The sequence below is a fragment of the Delphinapterus leucas genome, chromosome 17 (genome assembly GCF_059928025.1).
Source record: "Delphinapterus leucas isolate spDelLeu-1000000601 "Yukka" chromosome 17, BTC_Dleu_Yukka2, whole genome shotgun sequence".
NCBI classification, from domain to species: domain Eukaryota; kingdom Metazoa; phylum Chordata; class Mammalia; order Artiodactyla; family Monodontidae; genus Delphinapterus; species Delphinapterus leucas.
In genome coordinates, this window is record NC_143145.1 from 46,321,402 (window position 1) to 46,340,415 (window position 19,014).

Here is a 19,014-nt window from a genome sequence, read left to right on the forward strand (position 1 = left end):
TAGCAAAACATTTGCAACCTTTAAAATGCTATATCTGGGTATATCTGGTAAAAAATGAAGTATGGATTATTACACCAGCATGAATTAGCAGGAAAGAGGAGCTTTTGGGCATAAAATAGATAAATTAGGTTGATGTTTATGATGGGAAAGTGTAATTTGATCACTTGTGGGTTTGTAGAATAATAATGGTTCCTTTTGAGTGTTTTAAGGAAGACCATTATGCATGCCTTGTGATCTACGTTATTTTGTCTTGTCTCTTTTAGGAGTCTCAGTTTTTCTGTGAATTTTTTTTTTTTTTTCGCGGTACGCGGGCCTCTCACTGTTGTGGCCTCTCCCATTGTGGAGCACAGGCTCCAGACGCGCAGGCTCAGCGGCCATGGTTCATGGGCCCAGCCGCTCCGCGGCATGTGAGATCTTCCCGGACCAGGGCACGAACCCGTGTCCCCTGCATCGGCAGGTGGACTCTCAACCACTGCGCCACCAGGGAAGCCCTGTGAATTTTTTATCATGAACTAATTCTTTCTTCATGTTATGTTCTAATTTTCATTTTCCCTGACTCTTCTTTCTCCTCCTCCTAATCCCCTTTAACTCAGATCTGATTCTTGTCTAAGTATTTGTGCAGAATCCCCATTAGTCCTTACATCTTTTCCCTATATTAAATCATATTCATTAAGAGAGGCAGCTGTCATTATGGAGTGACCTCTGGGAGAAGAGTCAGCTCTTGGCTTTGCTGAAGTGCTATATAAAAGTCTACTAAGAAGTCAGAATCCCTGGTCTTCAGTTTTCTCTTCCATAAAATGAAGAAATTAGACTAAATACTAGACTAAGATTGCTTGAATTTCTAACACTGTATAATTCTGGAACTTTGAGGGGGTTTTTCAGGTTTGAGGACTACTGGTCTAACAAATACTGCTCACTTGGAGAAAAAAGATTTTTCACTTAGGCAAACCCCATAGAGAAAATGATCATTGTTTAAATAACAAGTAAGACTCTTCCAAAATGAAGAACTTTTGTGACTCTTAATATCCAATGATCCCAAGTTCTGAGATTACAGTGGACTTTTTATCCAAGGCAGAAATTTAAAATAGGTATAATAGTGGTGATCTGTTGACTGTTTTAAAGTGAAAAGAGACGAAATGAACAATCTAAGTTGTTAATTATTGCAGGTTTACTGACAGTGAAATAAATTTCTGTAATTACAAGTCCTTTACAAGAGGAGATGGAGTTGTAGGTCAAGGTTTCCTTGGGATAAAAGTACAAGAAATATCTCTAAATCAGTTTAGTGCTAAAGTAATTAATGGACAGAAAATTGAAATTATAGGCCTGAAAGCACTGTTTAGTGGAGCAGTTAGGCTGCAATATCTGTCATTCTATTGATCTCTTGGATTGACTGTACTTATCTGGTGGGCCAGGCCAGTGTCCCCTGTCCACTTCCCTCTCTCAGTGCATGATTTGGAGAGGGTATTCTATATATAGAAGAGAGCCTTTTTTTCAGTCATGCTGTACTCCCCTGCTAGGACCCTAGCTCCTCTTCAAGGAGAGTAGTGGTAATATACTTAGTATCATTTTCCCAGGAGAAATAGATGAGCCTGATAAATTTCAGTGATTCAGTTATTCATTCATTTATTCATCCATCATCCATTCAATAAATATTTAGTGAGCAACTATCATAGACCAAGCACTTATAACAAGTGCTGTATCAGTCCTGAACAAGCCAAACATGACCTTGGCCTCATGGAGCTTATAGTCTTTCCCATTTTAGACTTCTAATCCTCACTCATTCTTTCCCCCTCCTTCCACTTCCCAAGCCTCCAGAAGATTCTGGCATATTTTTGTCATTGAAAGCTTTTTTTTTTTTTACAGGTTAAAAATTATATAGTACAAATCTTAAAGGAAAAGTTCACAGGGTCTTGTTGGTTCTGATACACTTCAAACGTATCAGAACCAAAAAAGATCAACCATTAAAATCTTTAGGAGATTCCACTGAACAAAACTTTTGCCTGTTGGAGTGAATGGGTTTTACCATCCTTATATGTAGCTGCAATGTGTGGCCTCTTCCCCTCACCCTCAATACCCTTGTTTTCTTTGTGAAATTATCTTGTCTTTAAATTTCTTTTCTATCACACTATGTAAGGTGGAAACCTGGAATTAATGGGAGACCTACTTTATGTTACTTTATAACTCAAGGAAAAGGCAAAAGAAGAAACTTTTATTAATAATGCTATTGCTAATAATTATTTTTAAAAAAATTATTATTACACACCAGGCAGTGTGTCTTGAATTTCTAGTGAGGTGTGTATGCTTTTTCCCAGAACAATACCTTCTTTACCAAGATCTGATAAAGTAATCTGCAAGTTGCACAGGCTCAAATGTATTGTGACACATTGATCCTTTAACCTGTTTTTTCTTCTTGATTAATACATTACAGGTCATTCTGCATCAACCTTAAATTCTTTCAAGGATTTAAAACTATTTTTTGTTTGTTTGTTTTTTGAATTTTATTTATTATTTTTTTATACAGCACGTTTTTATTACTTATCTGTTTTATACATATTAGTGTATATATGTCAATCCCAGTCTCCCAATTCATCCCACCCCCACCACCCTTGGTGTCCATACATTTGTTCTCTACATCTGTGTCTCTATTTCTGCCTTGCAAACTGGTTCACCTGTACCATTTTTCTAGATTCCACATATATGCGTTAATATACGGTATCTGTTTTTCTCTTTCTGACTTACTTCACTCTGTATGACAGTCTCTATGGCCGTTCCATGTCTCTATAAATGACCCAATTTCGTTCCTTTTTATGGCTGAGTAATATTCCATTGTATATATGTATCACATCTTCTTTATCCATTCATCTGTCGATGGGCATTTAGGTTGCTTCCATGTCCTGGCTATTGTAAATAGTGCTGCAATTGAACATTGGGGTGCATGTGTCTTTTTGAATTATGGTTTTCTCAGCGTATATGCCCAGTAGTGGGATTGCTGGGTCATATGGTAATTCTATTTTTAGTTTTTTAAGGAACCTCCATACTGTTCTCCATAGTGGCTGTATCAATTTACATTCCCACCAACAGTGCAAGAGGGTTCCCTTTTCTCCACACCCTCTCCGGCATTTACTGTTTGTAGATTTTCTGATGATGCCCATTCTAACTGGTGTGAGGTGATACCTCATTGTAGTTTTGATTTGCATTTCTCTAATAATTAGTGATGTTGAGCAGCTTTTCGTGTACCTAATTTATAGTTTTATAAATTATAAAACTATTTTTATAATTTAGACATCTATAGCTTCTTTTTAAATTTAGTGTTTGGCAGTGTTCTGGTATAAGACTTCCAGGGACGTGTGCATATTGTCATTTCAATGTGACCTCTTTCAGAGCCTTGGCTGCTGCAGAAATTTGGTTTATTATGAATATTTGAATGGATAACACTTGTTGTTAATTCTTTGCAAGTCTAAAAAATCTACCTGATATACCCTAAGGATGCCAGGTGGTAATATGTGGATTTTAAACATACCATAATGTGCTGTGCTCTAACTCATTTCAGACTATCATAGAGTTCAGAATCTAATCCAGTGGATAGAAAAATCTCTATTTCAATAATAGCTCTTTTCACGATTAGGTATTGTTATTGTATTTTACAGTGTCACAGTAGCCCCTATCAGTTCTCTTTAGTGGGGATTCAATCATGTGAGGCATAGCCTTTTCTAGATGGCCTATGACAAAATCTTACCTTGAAAGGGGCTCCTATTCCTGTAATTAAGATAGCTACAAAATGAGGCTAGGCAGTCCCCTTTAGAAATCCCATTCTGGAATAGTATATCTAGATTCTTTTTCTCTAACTTTTGTAACAAATATATACTTCTGGTAGATTAACACAGTTCTGAAATTGGGCTTCTACCCTCTACCCAATCAGTCGACTTAAGGACTCTCAAAAAGCAGTGTGTGTATGTGTGTGTGTGTGTGTATCTTTGTATTTTCAGAATTTTCAAACATACACAAAAGTAGTAAGAGCAAAATGACCTTCTGTGTCTTTATATTCATAAATATAGACATTTTGCTACTCTTGTTGCATCTATTAACCCATTTTTTTCTTGGAGTATTTAAATTAAATCCCAGACAATATATTTTTTACCCATAAATACTTTGATACATTTTCTAGATTTTTAATGTTAGGTGAAAGTTTGAGATAAAAATTGTTAAATTTACTTCATTCTTGTTTTTTCTCTGAAATTAGCATAATTCCATTCTAATTAGAACATGTTCCATGTTGATATGTTTAGTTTTCCTGGGTTCGTTTTTGTCTCTCCTTGACTGACACCAAAACCGTATTTTGTTCTTGTCATATTTAGCAGTTATTATACTGCTTCTAGTATAAACAGAGCACGACAACTACACAATTTATGTATATGTATATATGTAAGTTATTTTAAAGCTTTGTCTTCATTGACTATTTCTGTTTCTTGGGAGTCAGATCATTAGTGTAAGATTTTTACTTTTAGGCATAAATTATCACCTTCCTATTACAAACTCTATGAATTTGCACATAGAAATTGAGTGAATGTTTCGAGTATAGGTTAATAAAAGGTGTAAATGTAGGCAGGTGTGATTTGGATTTTAGGAGCTAAGAATTATTCTACTTCGCAATATAGTCCTATACGTGTTTCTGCTCTGAAACTATATTATGTTGGCCAGCTTTAAAAACATAAAGAACAGGAGAATTTTGATAGTTTTCCTTCTTTACTTCTATTGCTTATTTGCTCAAACCAGCCGTAATATCTCTGAGACTCTGATTCAGTGGCTAATATCTTTTTAGCGGAACTCCCACCTCCGTATACAGCCATTGCCAGTCCAGATGCCAGTGGTATTCCAGTAATAAACTGCCGCGTGTGCCAATCTCTCATCAATTTGGATGGCAAGCTTCACCAGCATGTGGTTAAGTGCACGGTTTGCAATGAAGCTACGGTAAGTGGAGATTTTCATTAATAAAAGCAGAAATTATTATCTGACATCTCCCTAAAAAAGTACTCCAGTAATGTTACTTACAAGTAGATGTGGGCTGGATACTGAAATGGCCATTTTTTTATCCTTTCTTCCTTCTGGCTATTTCTCTTTTATCATACAAGAATGCCTCCAGGTGTTTAAAGCTAACTCCATTCTGAAAATTTCATGATGAATTTAAATGTAATGCCATTTGGCTCTTTACTTTCTAAAATGAGACTGACCATGGACAGTCATTTACAATTATCTTCAGTGTCTATCCACATCTCAACAAAATCCATTCTGATTATCACTAAAATGAAATATACTGAACTTCACTACAAATGTGGACTTTGTACTTATTATGTGGAAAATTATTTAAACTTGTTTTACGTTTGTAGGTTGTTGATATAATTTTTCTGGGCCTTTGTGATTGTGCATTTATTATTGGCATTTGTGTCGAAGTGTTTATTAACAGCTTGGTATATTATTCCATTTATTTAATATTAATTCAGTGAAATATTCAAAAAAACTTGAAGGACATATTTTTTTACTGAACTTTGGGAAGAGCAACTAAATTTTAAGTAAGATTTTTACAGTTTTAAGTAATAAACTGGTATAAAGAGTATACTGGTTAAATTAAATATATTTCTACTTTCATGGTTAGGCTTTATTTTTTAAATTTCAATCTGTCTCAAAATTTGAAATTAAATATTAATTTAATTTTTGGTATTTGTAGTTTTTCCTCTTTAGAAAAAGCCTAAAAAAAAGTCAGCCAATGATTAGTGTATCTCTAAGAACCCTGAAAGATGAATACTGGGGGCTTTATAATATGTTTTATGGAAAAGTCATAAGCTAAAACCTTAAGTCATGAAGCAATATATATCATTGTAAATACTTTTTCTATAAGGGACATCTTTTAGAGAACTTTATTGTGTAAATAGATGATACCTACAAAACTAGCTATTTTCTTTATCAGTTGAACACTTAAATAGTAAATTTAATTAATATCAACTTCCTTAGTGCTCCTTTTAGAGTTGGCAAGCAAATAAGAATTGCTAGACACAAATAGCAATTAAAAAAAATAAAAGTGTCTTAAAGGCTTCCTTGGATTTGGCATTAGTGTTGAATTTTTTCACCTCTTCCTTCACCCATACAAACTTTGTTCTTTAATGAGAAGAAAGAAAGGAGATTTAAAGCTTTATATTTACATGTGGAAGTAAACAGAACAGAGTAGGTCAATTATGAAAGAATCTCAAAGTCACTATGGATTTAACCAGCAGCCTCAAGCTGGTTACTTAGAAGTGATGAGTTCATATAGGGTCAATAAAATTTGGCTACAAATAAGCTAGCTACTTTTGGACATAAAGAAAATTGTGCTGAAATTTTTATATCATTACTATCCCTGTTAAGTAAAGAAATGTAAATAATTGTGAATATTCTAGAGAATATGAATAGTATTTAATCAGATTGCCTTGTATGGAATTAGTAACATTACAAGGGAAGAAAAAATTGAAAAAAAAAAGCCTTTGAGGAATGCTGTAACATATGACCTGCTAATGTTTACAGTGTAATGTGATCTTAAATTTATGAATGAAGAGGTTAGGCAACTGGCAGCTTCTCTGGAGAAATTCTATGTTGAAAAGAACAGATATAATAGACAGATATAGTGGACCAGGGCCCAAGAGAACAGTTCTCTTATGTTCACTATCACTGTTTCCTACTCAATTTAACTGGTTATTCATTCTCGTCATGTCACCTAAAACAGGATGTCAGTGTATCTATTCTCTTGGGTAGCCACCTTTAACAGGAACTGGACATTCCTGTGGAGATTGAAAGAAATAAAACATAATAAAACAAAAAAATCAAGGTTAATAAAAGTCCTTTTTACTTCAGTAGATAGAATTAGGAAGGGAAGTAAGGTGTGTGTTGTGTGTGTGTGTGTCTGTGTGTGTGTCTGTGTGTGTGTGTGTCTGTATATGAGAGATAGAAAGAATATGGACAAATTTTAGCAACACTTGGAGGACACAGAATTTAAGGTTAAAAGGAGAAGCAATATCTATGACTAGTTAATGGAAAATTTGAGAAGTCCTGGAGAAAGAGGAGCTAGTTGGCTGCATACTTGATTGAGTCTGAGATTTGGAGACTAATAGACTGGGGTTTGAATCTGCCACTTAGTAGCTATATATCCTTGGGGACTTCTCTAAACTGTGGTTCTTCATGTAAAGAGGTATAATAGTAATAATACCTACCTCTTGGGGTTGCTGTTGGGATTACAGAGGTAAAGTGCCCAGCACAGTTCCTGGAACATGTAAGCTTATTTTGCCAAGTAAGACTATTAAAACTTATGCATATGAACAATGTCATCTCCCCTGCTGCCCCCCCACCCCAGCCCCACCGTTTTGCTGTAGACCAGACATGACATGGTGAGGACTTGGCATTGAGGACCAGTGCTTGAAATCTTCTATTTCAATCATCTTGTTTTACAAATGAGAGAACTGAGGTCTAGAAGTATGGTGGGAATAAAATACAGGCTACCTCAGAGACATTACAAGTTCAGTTCCAGACTACTTCAATAAAGCAAATATTGCAATAAATCAAGTCACACAAATTTTTTGGTTTCCAGTGCAAATAAAAGTTTTTACACTATTCTGTAAGTGTGCAATAGCATTATGTCTAAAAAAAGGATATATCTTAATTAAAAAATACTTTCTTGCTAAAAAATGCTAACCATCATCTGAGCCTTCAGCAAGTCATAATCCTTTTGCTGGTGAAGCATCTTGACTCCCTTTTGATGGCTGCTGACTGATCATGGAGGTGCTTGCTGAAGGTTAGGGTGTCTGTGGTAATTACTTAAAATAAGACAACAGTGAAGTTCGCTGCATCAGTCAATTCTTCCTTTCATGAACCATTTCTCTGTAACACACAATGCAATTTGGTAGCATTTTACCCACAGTAGAACTTCTTGCAAAATTGGAGTCGATCCTTTCAAACCCTGCGGCTGCTTTATCAACTAAATTTATGTAATATTCTAAATACTTTGTTGTCGTTTTAACAATCTTCACAGCATCTTCACCAGGAATAGATTACATGTCAAGAAACCAACTTTCTTTGCTTATCCATAAAAAGCAACTCCTTATCCATTAAAGTTTTATCATAAGATTGCAGCAATTCAGTCACATCTTCAGGTTCCACTTATAATTCTAGTTCTCCTGCTATTTCCACCACTTCTGCATTTTCTTCCTCTGCTGAAATTGAACATCTCAAAGTCATCCATGAGGGTTAGAATCAACTTCTTCACACTCCTGTTAATTTTGGTATTTTGACTTCTTCCCATGAATCACGAATGTTCTTAATGCATCTAGAATGGTGAATCCTTTCCAGAAGGTTTTCAGTTTACTTCGCACAGATCTATCAGAGGGATCACTATCTATGGCAGCCTTATGAAATCTATTTCATAAAAAATGAAACCTGAAAGTCAAAATTACTCCTTGATCCATGGGCTGCAGAATGAATGTTGTGTTAGCAGGCGTGAAAACATTAATTTCATTGTATATCTCCATAAGAGCTCTTGGGTCACCAGATGCATTACCAATGAGCAGTAATACTTTGAAAGGAATTTTTTTTTCTCAGTGGTAGGTCTCAACAGTGGCCTTAAAATGCTCAGTAAACCATATTGTAAACAGATGTCCTGTCATCCAGACTTTGTTTCTCTATTTATAGTGTAGTGCAGTGGCAGAGTAGTTTAGCATAATTCTTTAAGGGCCCTAGGATTTTCAGAATGGTAAATGAGCATTAGCTTCAACTTAAAGTCACCAGCTGCATCAGCCTGACAAGAGAGTCAGCCTGTCCTTTGAAGCTTTGAAGCCAGACATTGACTTTTCCTCTTTAACTATGAAGGTCCTAGGTGGCATTTTCTTCCACTAAAAGGCTTTTTCATCTACATTGAAAATATTTAGTGTAGCCACTTTTCTTAATTAGCTTAGCTAGATTTTCTGAATAACTTGCTGCAGCTTCAGCATCAGAACTTGCAATTTTTTTTTTATTGAAGTATAGTTGATTTACAATGTTGTGTTAGTTTCAGGTGTACAGCAAAGTGATTCATATGTACACACACACACACACACACACACATGCATATATATATTCCTTTTTGGATTCATTTACCTTATAGGTTATTACAAAATATTGAATATAGTTCCCTGTGCTATATAGTTGGTCCTTGTTGGTTATCTATTTTATGATTAGTATGTATGTGTATGTTAATCCCAAACTCCTAATTTATCACTCATCCCCGCTTCTACTTTGGAAACCATAAGTTTGTTTTCTGTGTCTGTGGGTCTAATTATATTGTGTATATAAGTTATTTTTTTTTAGATTCCACATATAAGCAATATTATATGCTATGGGTCTTTCTCTGTCTGACTTATTCATTTTAGTATGATAATCTCTAGGGCCATCCATGTTGCTGCAAATGGCATTATTTCATTCTTTTTAATGGCTGAGTAACATTCCATTCCAATATACCACATCTTCTTTATCCATTCATCTGTCATCTGATGGACAATTAGACTACTTCCATGTCTTGGCTGTTGTAAATAGTGCTGAAATGAACATTGGGGTGCATGTATCTTTCCAAATTATGGTTTTCTCTGGATATATGCCCAGGGGTGAGATTGCAGGATCATGTGGTAGCTCTACTTTTAGTTTTAAGGGAATCTCCATACTGTTCTCCATAATGGGTGCACCAATTTACATTCCCATTAACAGTGTAGGAGGGTTTTTTCTCCACACCCTCTCCAGCATTTATTATTTGTAGTCTTTTTTTTTTTTTTTTTTTTTTGCAGTACGCGGGCCTCTCACTGTTGTGGCCTCTCCCGTTGTAGAGCAACAGGCTCTGGACGCGCAGGCTCAGCGGCCATGGCTCACGGGCCTAGCCGCTCCACGGCATGTGGGATCTTCCTGGACTGGGGCACGAACCCGTGTCCCCTGCATCGGCAGGTGGACTCTCAACCACTGCGCCACAGGGAAGCCCTATTTGTAGTCTTTTTGATGATGGCCATTCTGACATGTGTGGGGTGATATCTCATTGTAATTTTGACTTGAATTTCTCTAATAATTAGTGATGTTGAGCATGTTTTCATGTGCCTCTTGGCCATCTGTATGTCTTTTGTGGAGAAATGTCTATTTAGGTCTTCTGCCCATTTCTTGATTGGGTTGTTTGTTTTTTGATATTGAGTTGCATGAGCTGTTTGTAAATTTTGGAGACAAATACCTTGTCTGTTGCATCATTTGCAAATATTTTCTCCCATTCTGTGGGTTGTCTTTTAATTTTGTCTATGATTTCCTTTGCTGTGCAAAAGCTTTTAAGTTTAATTAGGTCCCATTTATTTTTGTTTTTGTTTCCACTATTCTAAGAGTCGGCTCAGAAAAGATATTGCTGCAATTTATGTCAGAGTGTTCTGCCTATGTTTTCCTCTAAGAGTTTTATAGTATCTGTTGTTACATTGAGGTCTTTAATCCATTTTGAGTTTATTTTTCTGTATGGTGTTAAAGAATATCCTAATTTCATTTTTTTTACATGTAGCTGTCCAGTTTTCCAAGCACCATTTATTGAAGAGAAGTCTTTCCTCTGTTGTATAGTCTTGCCTCCTTTGTTATAGATTAATTGACCATAGGTGCATGGGTTTATTTCTGGGCTTTCTATCCTGTTCCATTGATCTAAATTTCTGTTTCTGTGCCAGTACCATACTGTCTTGATTACCATAGCTTTGTAGTATACTCTGAATTCAGGAAGCCTGATTCCTCCAGCTCTATTTTTCTTTCTCAGGATTTGTTTGACTATTTGGGGTCTTTTATGTTTCCATACAAATTTAAAAATTTTTTGTTCTAGTTTTGTGAAAAATGCCACTGGTAATTTGATGGGGATTGCATTGACTCTGTAGATTGCCTTGGGTAGTATAGTCATTTTGAAAATATAAATTCTTCTAATCCAAGAACATGGTATATCTTTCCATCTGTTTGTGTCATCTTTGATTTCTTTCTTTAGTATCTTAGAGTTTTCAGAGTACAGGTCTTTTGCCTCCTTAGATAGGTTTAGGCCTAGGTATTTTATTCCTTTTGATGCAATGGTAAATGGGATTGTTTCCTTAATTTCTCTTTCTGATTTTTCATTGTTAGTGTATAAAAATTCAACAGATTTCTGTGTTTTAATTCTGTATCCTGCAACTTCACCAAATTCATTAATGAGCTCTGATAGTTTTCTGATAGCATATCTAGGATTTTCTTTGTATAGTATCATGTCATCTGCAGTAACAGTTTTACTTCTTCCTTTCCAATTTGGATTCCTTTTCTTTCTTTTTCTTCTCTGATTGCCACAGCTAGGACTTCCAAAACTATATTGAAAAAAAAACTGATGAGAGTGGACATCCTTGTCTTGTTCCTGATCTTAGAGGAAATGCTTTCAGCTTTCACCGTTGAGTATGATGTTAGCTGTAGGTTTGTCATATATGGCCTTTATTATGTTGAGGTATGTTTCCTCTATGCCCACTTTCTGGAGAGTTTTTATCATAACTGGGTGTTGAATTTTGTCTAAAGCTTTTTCTGCATCTATTGAGATGATCATATGGTTTTTAATCTTCAATTTGTTCATGTGGTGTATCACAGTGATTGATTTGCGGGTATTCAAAATCCCTGCATCCCTGGGATAAATCCCACTTGATCATGGGGTGTGATCCTTTTAATGTATTGTTGGATTCAGTTTGCTAATATTTTGTTAAGAATTTTTGTGTCTTAAGTTCATCAGTGATATTGGCAGGTAATTTTCTTTTTTTGTGGTATCTGTCTGGTTTTGGTATCAGGGTGATGGTGGCCTCATAGAATGTTTGGAAGTGTTCTTTCCTCTGCAGTTTTTTGGAACAGTTTCAGAAGGATAGTGTTAACTTTTCTGTAAATGTTTTATATAATTTGCCTGTGAAGCCATCTGGTCCTGGACTTTTGTCTGTTGGAAGTTTTTAAATCACAGATTCAATTTCAGTAGTTGTAATTGGTCTGTTTATATTTTCTATTTCTTCCAGGTTCAGTCTTGGAAGATTGCACCTTTCTAAGAATGTGTCTATTTCTTCTAAGTTTCCATTTTCTTGGCATATAATTGCTTGTACTAGTCTCTTATGGTCCTTTGTATTTCTGTGGTGTCCATTGTAACTTCTGTTTTTCATTTCTAATTTTATTGATTTGGCCTCTCTCCCCTCTTTTCTTGATGAGTCTGGCTAAAGGTTTATCAATTTTATTTATCTTTTCAAAGAATCAGATTTTAGTTTCATTGATCTTTTTTATCGTTTTCTTCATCTCTATTTCATTTACTTCTGCTCTGATCTCTTTGATTTCTTTCCTGTACTAACTATGAGTTTTGTTTGTTCTTTCTCTAGTTGCTTTAAGTGTAAGGTTAGGTTGTTTGAGATTTTTCCTGAGATAAGCTTGTATCTCTATAAACTTCCCTCTTAGAACTGCTTTTGCTGCATCCCATATATTTTAGATCATTGCGTCTTCGTTTTCATTTATCTCTAGGTATTTTTTGATTTCTTCTTTTTTTCTTGGTTGTTTAGTAGCCTATTGTTTAGCCTCCATGTATTTGTGGTTTCTGCAGTATTTTTCTTGTAGTTGATTTCTAATCTCATAGTGTTGTGGTTGGAAAAGAGGCTTGATATGATTTCAATTTTCTTAACTTTACCAAGTCTTACTTTGTGGCCCAGCATTTGACCTAACCTGGGGAATGTTCCATGTGCACTTGAAAAGAATGTATTCTGCTGTTTTTGGATGGAATGCTCTATAGATATCAATTAAGTGCATCTGATCTACTGTGTCATTTAAGGCCTGTGTTTCCTTATTGACTTTCTTTCTGGATGATCCATTGAGGAAACTGGGATGTTAAAGTCTCCCACTATTATTGTGTTACTGTCAATTTCTCCTTTTATGGCTGTTAGCATATGCCTTATATATTGAGGTGCTCCTGTGTTAGGTGAATATATATTTAAAATGGTTATATCTTCTTCTTACAATGATCCCTTGATCATTATGTAGTGTCCTTCTTTGTCTCTTGTAGCAGTCTTTATTTTAAGGTCTAACTTTGTCTGATGTGAGTATTGCTACTCCATCTTTCTTTTGATTTCCATTTGCATGGAATACCTTTTGCCATCCCCTCACTTTCAGTCTGTATTTGTCCCTAGATCTGAAGTGGGTCTCTGTTGTAGACAACATATATATGGGTCTTGTTTTTTATCCATTCAGGCAGTGTATGTCTTTTGGTTGGAGCATTTAATCTGTTTACATTTGCGGTAATTATCAATACATATGTTCTTATTGCCATTTTGTTCATCGTTCTGGTTTTGTTTTTGTTAAGTCTTTTTTCTTCCTTTCCTCTTTTGTTCTCTTCTCTTGTGATTTGATGACTAACTTTAGTGTTTGTTGGATTTCTTTTTCTTTTTGGTGTGTATATCTGTTATAGATGTTTGATTTGTGGTTACTATGAGGTTTTGATATAGCAGTCTCTCTATAAATACATGATTGTTTTAAGTTGCTGGTCTCTTAATTTTAAATGCATTACAAATATCCTGAATTTGTACTCTCCTCTTATGATTACTTGTCTTGATATCATATTTGTGTGTGGATAATTTTCTACCTTTACTTTATGTTTGCCTTTACCAGTGAGCTTTCCCATTTCATAATTTTCTTGTTTGTAGTTGTGGGCTTTTCTTTTCTGCCTAGGGAAGTTCCTTTAACTTTTGTTGTAAAATTGTTTTTGGTGGTGCTGAATTCTTTTAACTTTGCTTGTCTGTAAAGCTTTTGATTTCTCTGTCAAATCTGAATGAGACCCTTGCTAGGTAGAGTGTTCTTGGTTGTAGGTTTTTCCCCTCTTATCACTTAAATATATCATGCCACTCCCTTCTGGCCTGTAGTGTTTTCACTGAAAAATCAGCTGGTAGTCTTTTGGGGATTCCCTTGTATGTTATTTATTGCTTTTCCCTTGTTGCTTTTAATATTTTCTCTTAATCTGTAACTTTTATCAGTTAAGTTATTATGTGTCTTGGCATGTTCCTCCTTGGGTTGATCCTGTATGGGACTCTCTGTGGTTTTATGGACTTGGGTTCCTGTTTCCTTTCCAATGTTAGGGAAGTTTTCAGCTATTATCTCGTCAAATATTTTCTCAGGCCCACTGTCTCTGTCTTCTCATTCTGGGACCTCAATATTGCAAGTGTTGGTACATTTGATGTTGTCCCAGAGATCTCTTAAACTGTCTTTGTTTCTTTTCATTCTCTTTTCTTTATTCTGTTCCACAGCAGTGATTTCCAACATTCTGTCTTCCAGCTCACTTGTCTGTTCTTCTGCCTCATTTATTCTGCTATTGATTCTTTCTAGTGTGTTTTTCATTTTTGTTTTCTTCAACTCTGTTTGGTTGTTCTTTATATTTTCTAACTCTTTGTTAAAAAGTTATTGTAAGTTCTTGCTTGAGCATCCATTCTTTTCCTGAGTTCTTGGATCATCTTTACTATCATTACTCTGAACTCTTTCTTGGGTAGTTTGCCTATCTCTACTTCACTTAGTTGTTCTTCTGGGGTTTTATCTTTTTCCTTCATCTGGAACATATTCCTCTGTCTCCTCATTTTGTCTAAAATTCTATTTGTATTTTTATGTATATAGAAGGTTAACTATGTTTCTCAACCTTGGAGAAGTGGCCATCTGTAGGGGATTTCCTGTGTGTCCCAGTAGTACAGTCCCCTCTCATCACCAAGGGCCAGGGACCAGCTGGTCCCAGGGTAGATTCTGACCTGTGTTTGTAGACTCAGTTCCACTGGCTGCTGGACTGTGGTTTCTTGCTTCTGGTGTCTGCCTCCTTGTGGGTGAGGCTGGTCTAGAGGTTTATGCAGGCTTCCTGGTGGGTGGAGCCAGTGCCTACCCACTGGTGGGTGGAGCTGGGTCTTGGCTTTCTGATGGGCAGGGCTGTATCAAGGGGTGTGTCTAGAGGCAGCTGTGTGCTCAGGAACCCTTTAGGCAGCCTGTCTGCTGATGGATGAAGCTGTGTTCCCACCCTGTTGGTTGTTTGGCCTGAGACATCCCAGCACTGGAGCCTACAGCCTGTTGTGTGGGACCAGGTCTTGATGCCAAAATGTTGGCCTCTAGGAGAGCTCACACCAATGAATGTCCCTTGGTAGCACTGTCACCAGTGTTGTTGTCCCCAGAGTGAGCCACAGCCACCCTCCCGCCTCCCCAGAATACCCTTCAAGACCAGCAGGTGGGTCTGTCCCAGGCTCCTATGGAGTCATTGCTTTTACCCTGGCTACCAGTGCACACAGGACCTTGTGTGCACCCTCTAAGAGTGGAGTCTCTGTTTCTGAGTCTCCAAAGTCTCTGCAGGAGTCCTGTGGAGCTTCTGCAATCAAGCCTTTCTGGCCTTCAAAGCCAAATGGTCTGAGGGCTCCTCCTCCAATGCCAGACCCCCAGGCTGCAGAGCCTGATGTGGGGCTCAGAACTCTCACTCCTATGGGAGAACTTCTGCGATATAATTGTTCTCCAGTTTGTGGGCCACACACCTGGGGGGTATGGAATTTTATTATATCAGGAGTGCACCCCTTCTACTGTCTTATTGTGGTTCTTCTTATGTCTTTGGATGTAAAATATCTTTTTTAGTGGGTTCCACTCTTCTTAATCGATGGTTGTTCAGCAGTTAGTCATGAGAAGAAGTAAGCTGAAGGCCCTTCTACTCTGTCATCTTGGACAGGAATTGAAAAATTCTGCAGTTTTGCATAACACATACTGTTGGTTATGCAGCTAAGCATACAAGCCCTGGAGTCAGACTGCTGGGGTTCAGATTCAGCTTCTTTCCTTTAACCTCTATGTGATTGACAGCTAATGTCTCTATCTTCATGGAATTTATACCTCTTCTTTCACCCTTAGTCTAGCTTCAGGGACCTTGTGCAGAGGACTTGCACCTAATGAGTTGGATTAGTTTGGATTAGAGTTTCCAGGTCAGAGCTGCTCCTGATATCTGGAATTTGCGAGCTGGGCCATTGGCAGTTCACTTTGCAATTTTAGTTTTTGGAGATGGCTCCTTTCTTTAAACTTCATAAACTAACCTTTGCTAGCTTCGAACTTTTATTCTACAGTTTTGTCACCTCTTAGCCTTCATAGAATTGAATAGAGTTAGGGTCTTGCTCTGGATTAGGCTTTGGCTTAAGGGAATGTTGTATTTGGTTTGATCATCTATCCAGACTACTAAAACTTACTCCATATCTGCAATAAGACCGTTTTGCTTTCTTATCATTTGTATGTTCACTGGAGTAGTGCTTTTAGTTTCCTTTGGGAACTTTTCCTTTGCATTTACAACTTGGTTGTTTTGTGCAAGAGGCTTAGCTTTTGGCCTGTCTCAGCTTTGGACATGCCTTCCTCACTAAGTTTAATCATTTCTACCTTTTGATTTAAAGTGAGAGATGTGTGAATCTTCCTTTCACTTCAATGCTTAGAGGCCATTGTAGGGTTATTAACTGGCCTAATTTCAATATTGTTGTGTCTCAGGGAATAGGGAGGCCCAAGGAGAGGGAGAGAGAAGGGGTCACTAGGTGGAGCAGTCGTAACAGATACAACATTCATCGATTAAGTTTGCTGTCTTATATGGGCAAAATTTGTGGCACTCCAAAACAATCACAGTACTAACATCAAAGATCACTGATCACAGATCAATATAACAAATATTATAATAATGAAAAACATTCCAAAATTGTGAGAATTACCAAAATTGTGACAAAGAGACACAAGGTGAGCAAATGCTATTTGAAAAATGATGCTGATAGACTTCCTTGATGCAAGATTGCCACAAACCTTCAATTTGTAAAATAGCACAGTATCTGCAAAGCACAATAAAGCACAGCACAGTAAAATGAGGTATGTCTGTATAAAAATAAATCTTGTCATTTGCCCAACACACATTTACTTAATGGTAAAATATGTATACAGAGAAATTAAGACAAATTCTGGTTTTTGATACTTTAGATTATATAGGAACACATTCTGGATGTTTGTGAATTTTAGATTGTCAGATTCTATCTATAATATAGTTTAATAAATTGCAGATGGCTTATTGCTAACTTATATATATTTCTACCAAGTTTATTTACTTAAAATTCTTAAATCTTAAAAAAAAATATGTTGTAGACTTACAGAAAGTTAGAAAAATAGTAGTACATAGTATAGAGAATTCCCATGTGGGCCCCTCACCCACATTCCACAAACATTGACACTTTGCCAAAGTAGCTTTCTCTCTCTAAATAAATAAATATTTTTTTCAAAACCTTTTAAGGTAATTGTGGACATGGTGCTCTTCTACCCCTAAACATTTTAGTGTAAATTTACTAAAATTTAGTGTAAATTTTCCTAAAAAAAAAGGACATTCACTTATATAATCACAGTAATCAAATTCAGGAAATTAACATTGATGCAATACTGTTATTTAATCTTTTGACTTAATTCACGTTTGCCCAATTGTTCCATTAAAAAAAAAATCTGGTCCAGGAGTCAATTTAGAATTACATGTTGCATTTGATTATCATGTTTCTTTAATCTCCCTTAATCTGAAATTTAGTCTTTGTCTTCTATTGCCTTGACAGTTTTGAAGAGTACAGGTAAGATATTTTGTAGAATGTTCCTCATTTGGGTTTGTCTGATGTTATCTTGTGATTAAATTCAGGTTATACATTTTGGCAAGCATGCCACAGGAGTGGTGTTCTATTCCTCTCAGTGCATCAGAGCTTATTTGCTTTAACAAGCTTAAGTCCTAGTAATGAGAGGAGTGTTTTCTTTGGTGTTATTTATTCTAACTTTTAAATTTACTGTAAAGTTAAAGAAAAAAGGAAATGCTAGCATTAGGAGCTATAATAAGTGTTTTTTTAGCTAAAAGTTGCCATAAAATTAATCACTTGTATTCTAGTGAGTAAAGTTTAAGAAAAATTCAAATTTGTAATATACTCCTCTTTCCTTACTATTCTTTTTGAGCTTGCTTTTCTCAGACATGTGCAAGAACCCTCAGTGAATATTTGCCCCTGGCCAGGCAGATAAATGACCTTGCCTTGTGAACTTTAAATGGGAAACAACTCCAGGCCAATACAAACTAATTTTGAAATATGCCCTTCTAATTAAATCTCTACAGTTCCCCAAATTTTATAGAGTGTTTACCAACATTTGAGCTATTTAAAATCACCTATGATTCATCATTAATTATTAAAGAAATGCAAATCTAAACTACAATGAGATACCACCTCACACTGGTCAGGATGGCCATCATTAAAAAGTCTACAAATAATAAATGCTAGAGAGAGTGTGGAGGAAAAGGAACCCTCCTACACTGTTGGTGGGAATGTAAATTGGTGCAGCCACTATGGAAAACAGTATGGAGGTTCCCCAAAAAACTAAAAACAGAGTTGCTATATGATCCAGCAATCCTACTCTTGGGCATATACCCAGATAAGACTTTAGTTTGAAAAGGTACATGCACCTCTATGTTCATACCAGCACTATTTACAATAGCCAAGACATGGAAACAACCTAAGTGTCCATTGACAGATGAAAGGATAAAGAAGATGTCATATATATATATACACAATGGAATATTACTCAGCTATTGAAAAGAATGAAATAATGCCATTTGTAGCAATATGGATGCAACTAGAGATTATCATACTAAGTGAAGTAAGTCAGAAAGAGAAAGACAAATACCATATGATATCACTTATATGTGGAATCTAAAATATGATACTATCTATGAAACAGAAACAGACTCACAGACATAGAGAACAGACTTGTGGCTGCCAAGGGGCAGAGGGATTGGGGAGGGAAGGATTGGGAGGTTGGGACTAGCAGATGCAAACTATTATATATAGGATGGATAAAAAACAAGGTCCTATTTTATAGCACAGGGAACTATATTGAATATCCTGTGATAAACCATAATGGAAAAGAATATGAAAAAGAATATGTATAACCAAG

At 36.1% G+C, this 19,014-nt stretch overlaps 1 protein-coding gene across 2 annotated transcripts in view; it reads left to right on the plus strand.

Annotated features, from left to right (window-relative positions):
• The window catches only part of PIP4P2 (phosphatidylinositol-4,5-bisphosphate 4-phosphatase 2), an 89,452-nt gene that overhangs the window by 17,716 nt on the left and 52,722 nt on the right, over positions 1 to 19,014 (plus strand). For both annotated transcript variants that reach the window (XM_022584816.2, XM_089898935.1), the window contains exon 2: positions 4,820 to 4,968. In XM_022584816.2, the coding sequence (XP_022440524.1) occupies positions 4,820 to 4,968 (149 nt within the window). The remainder of the gene's footprint in view (positions 1 to 4,819; positions 4,969 to 19,014) is intronic.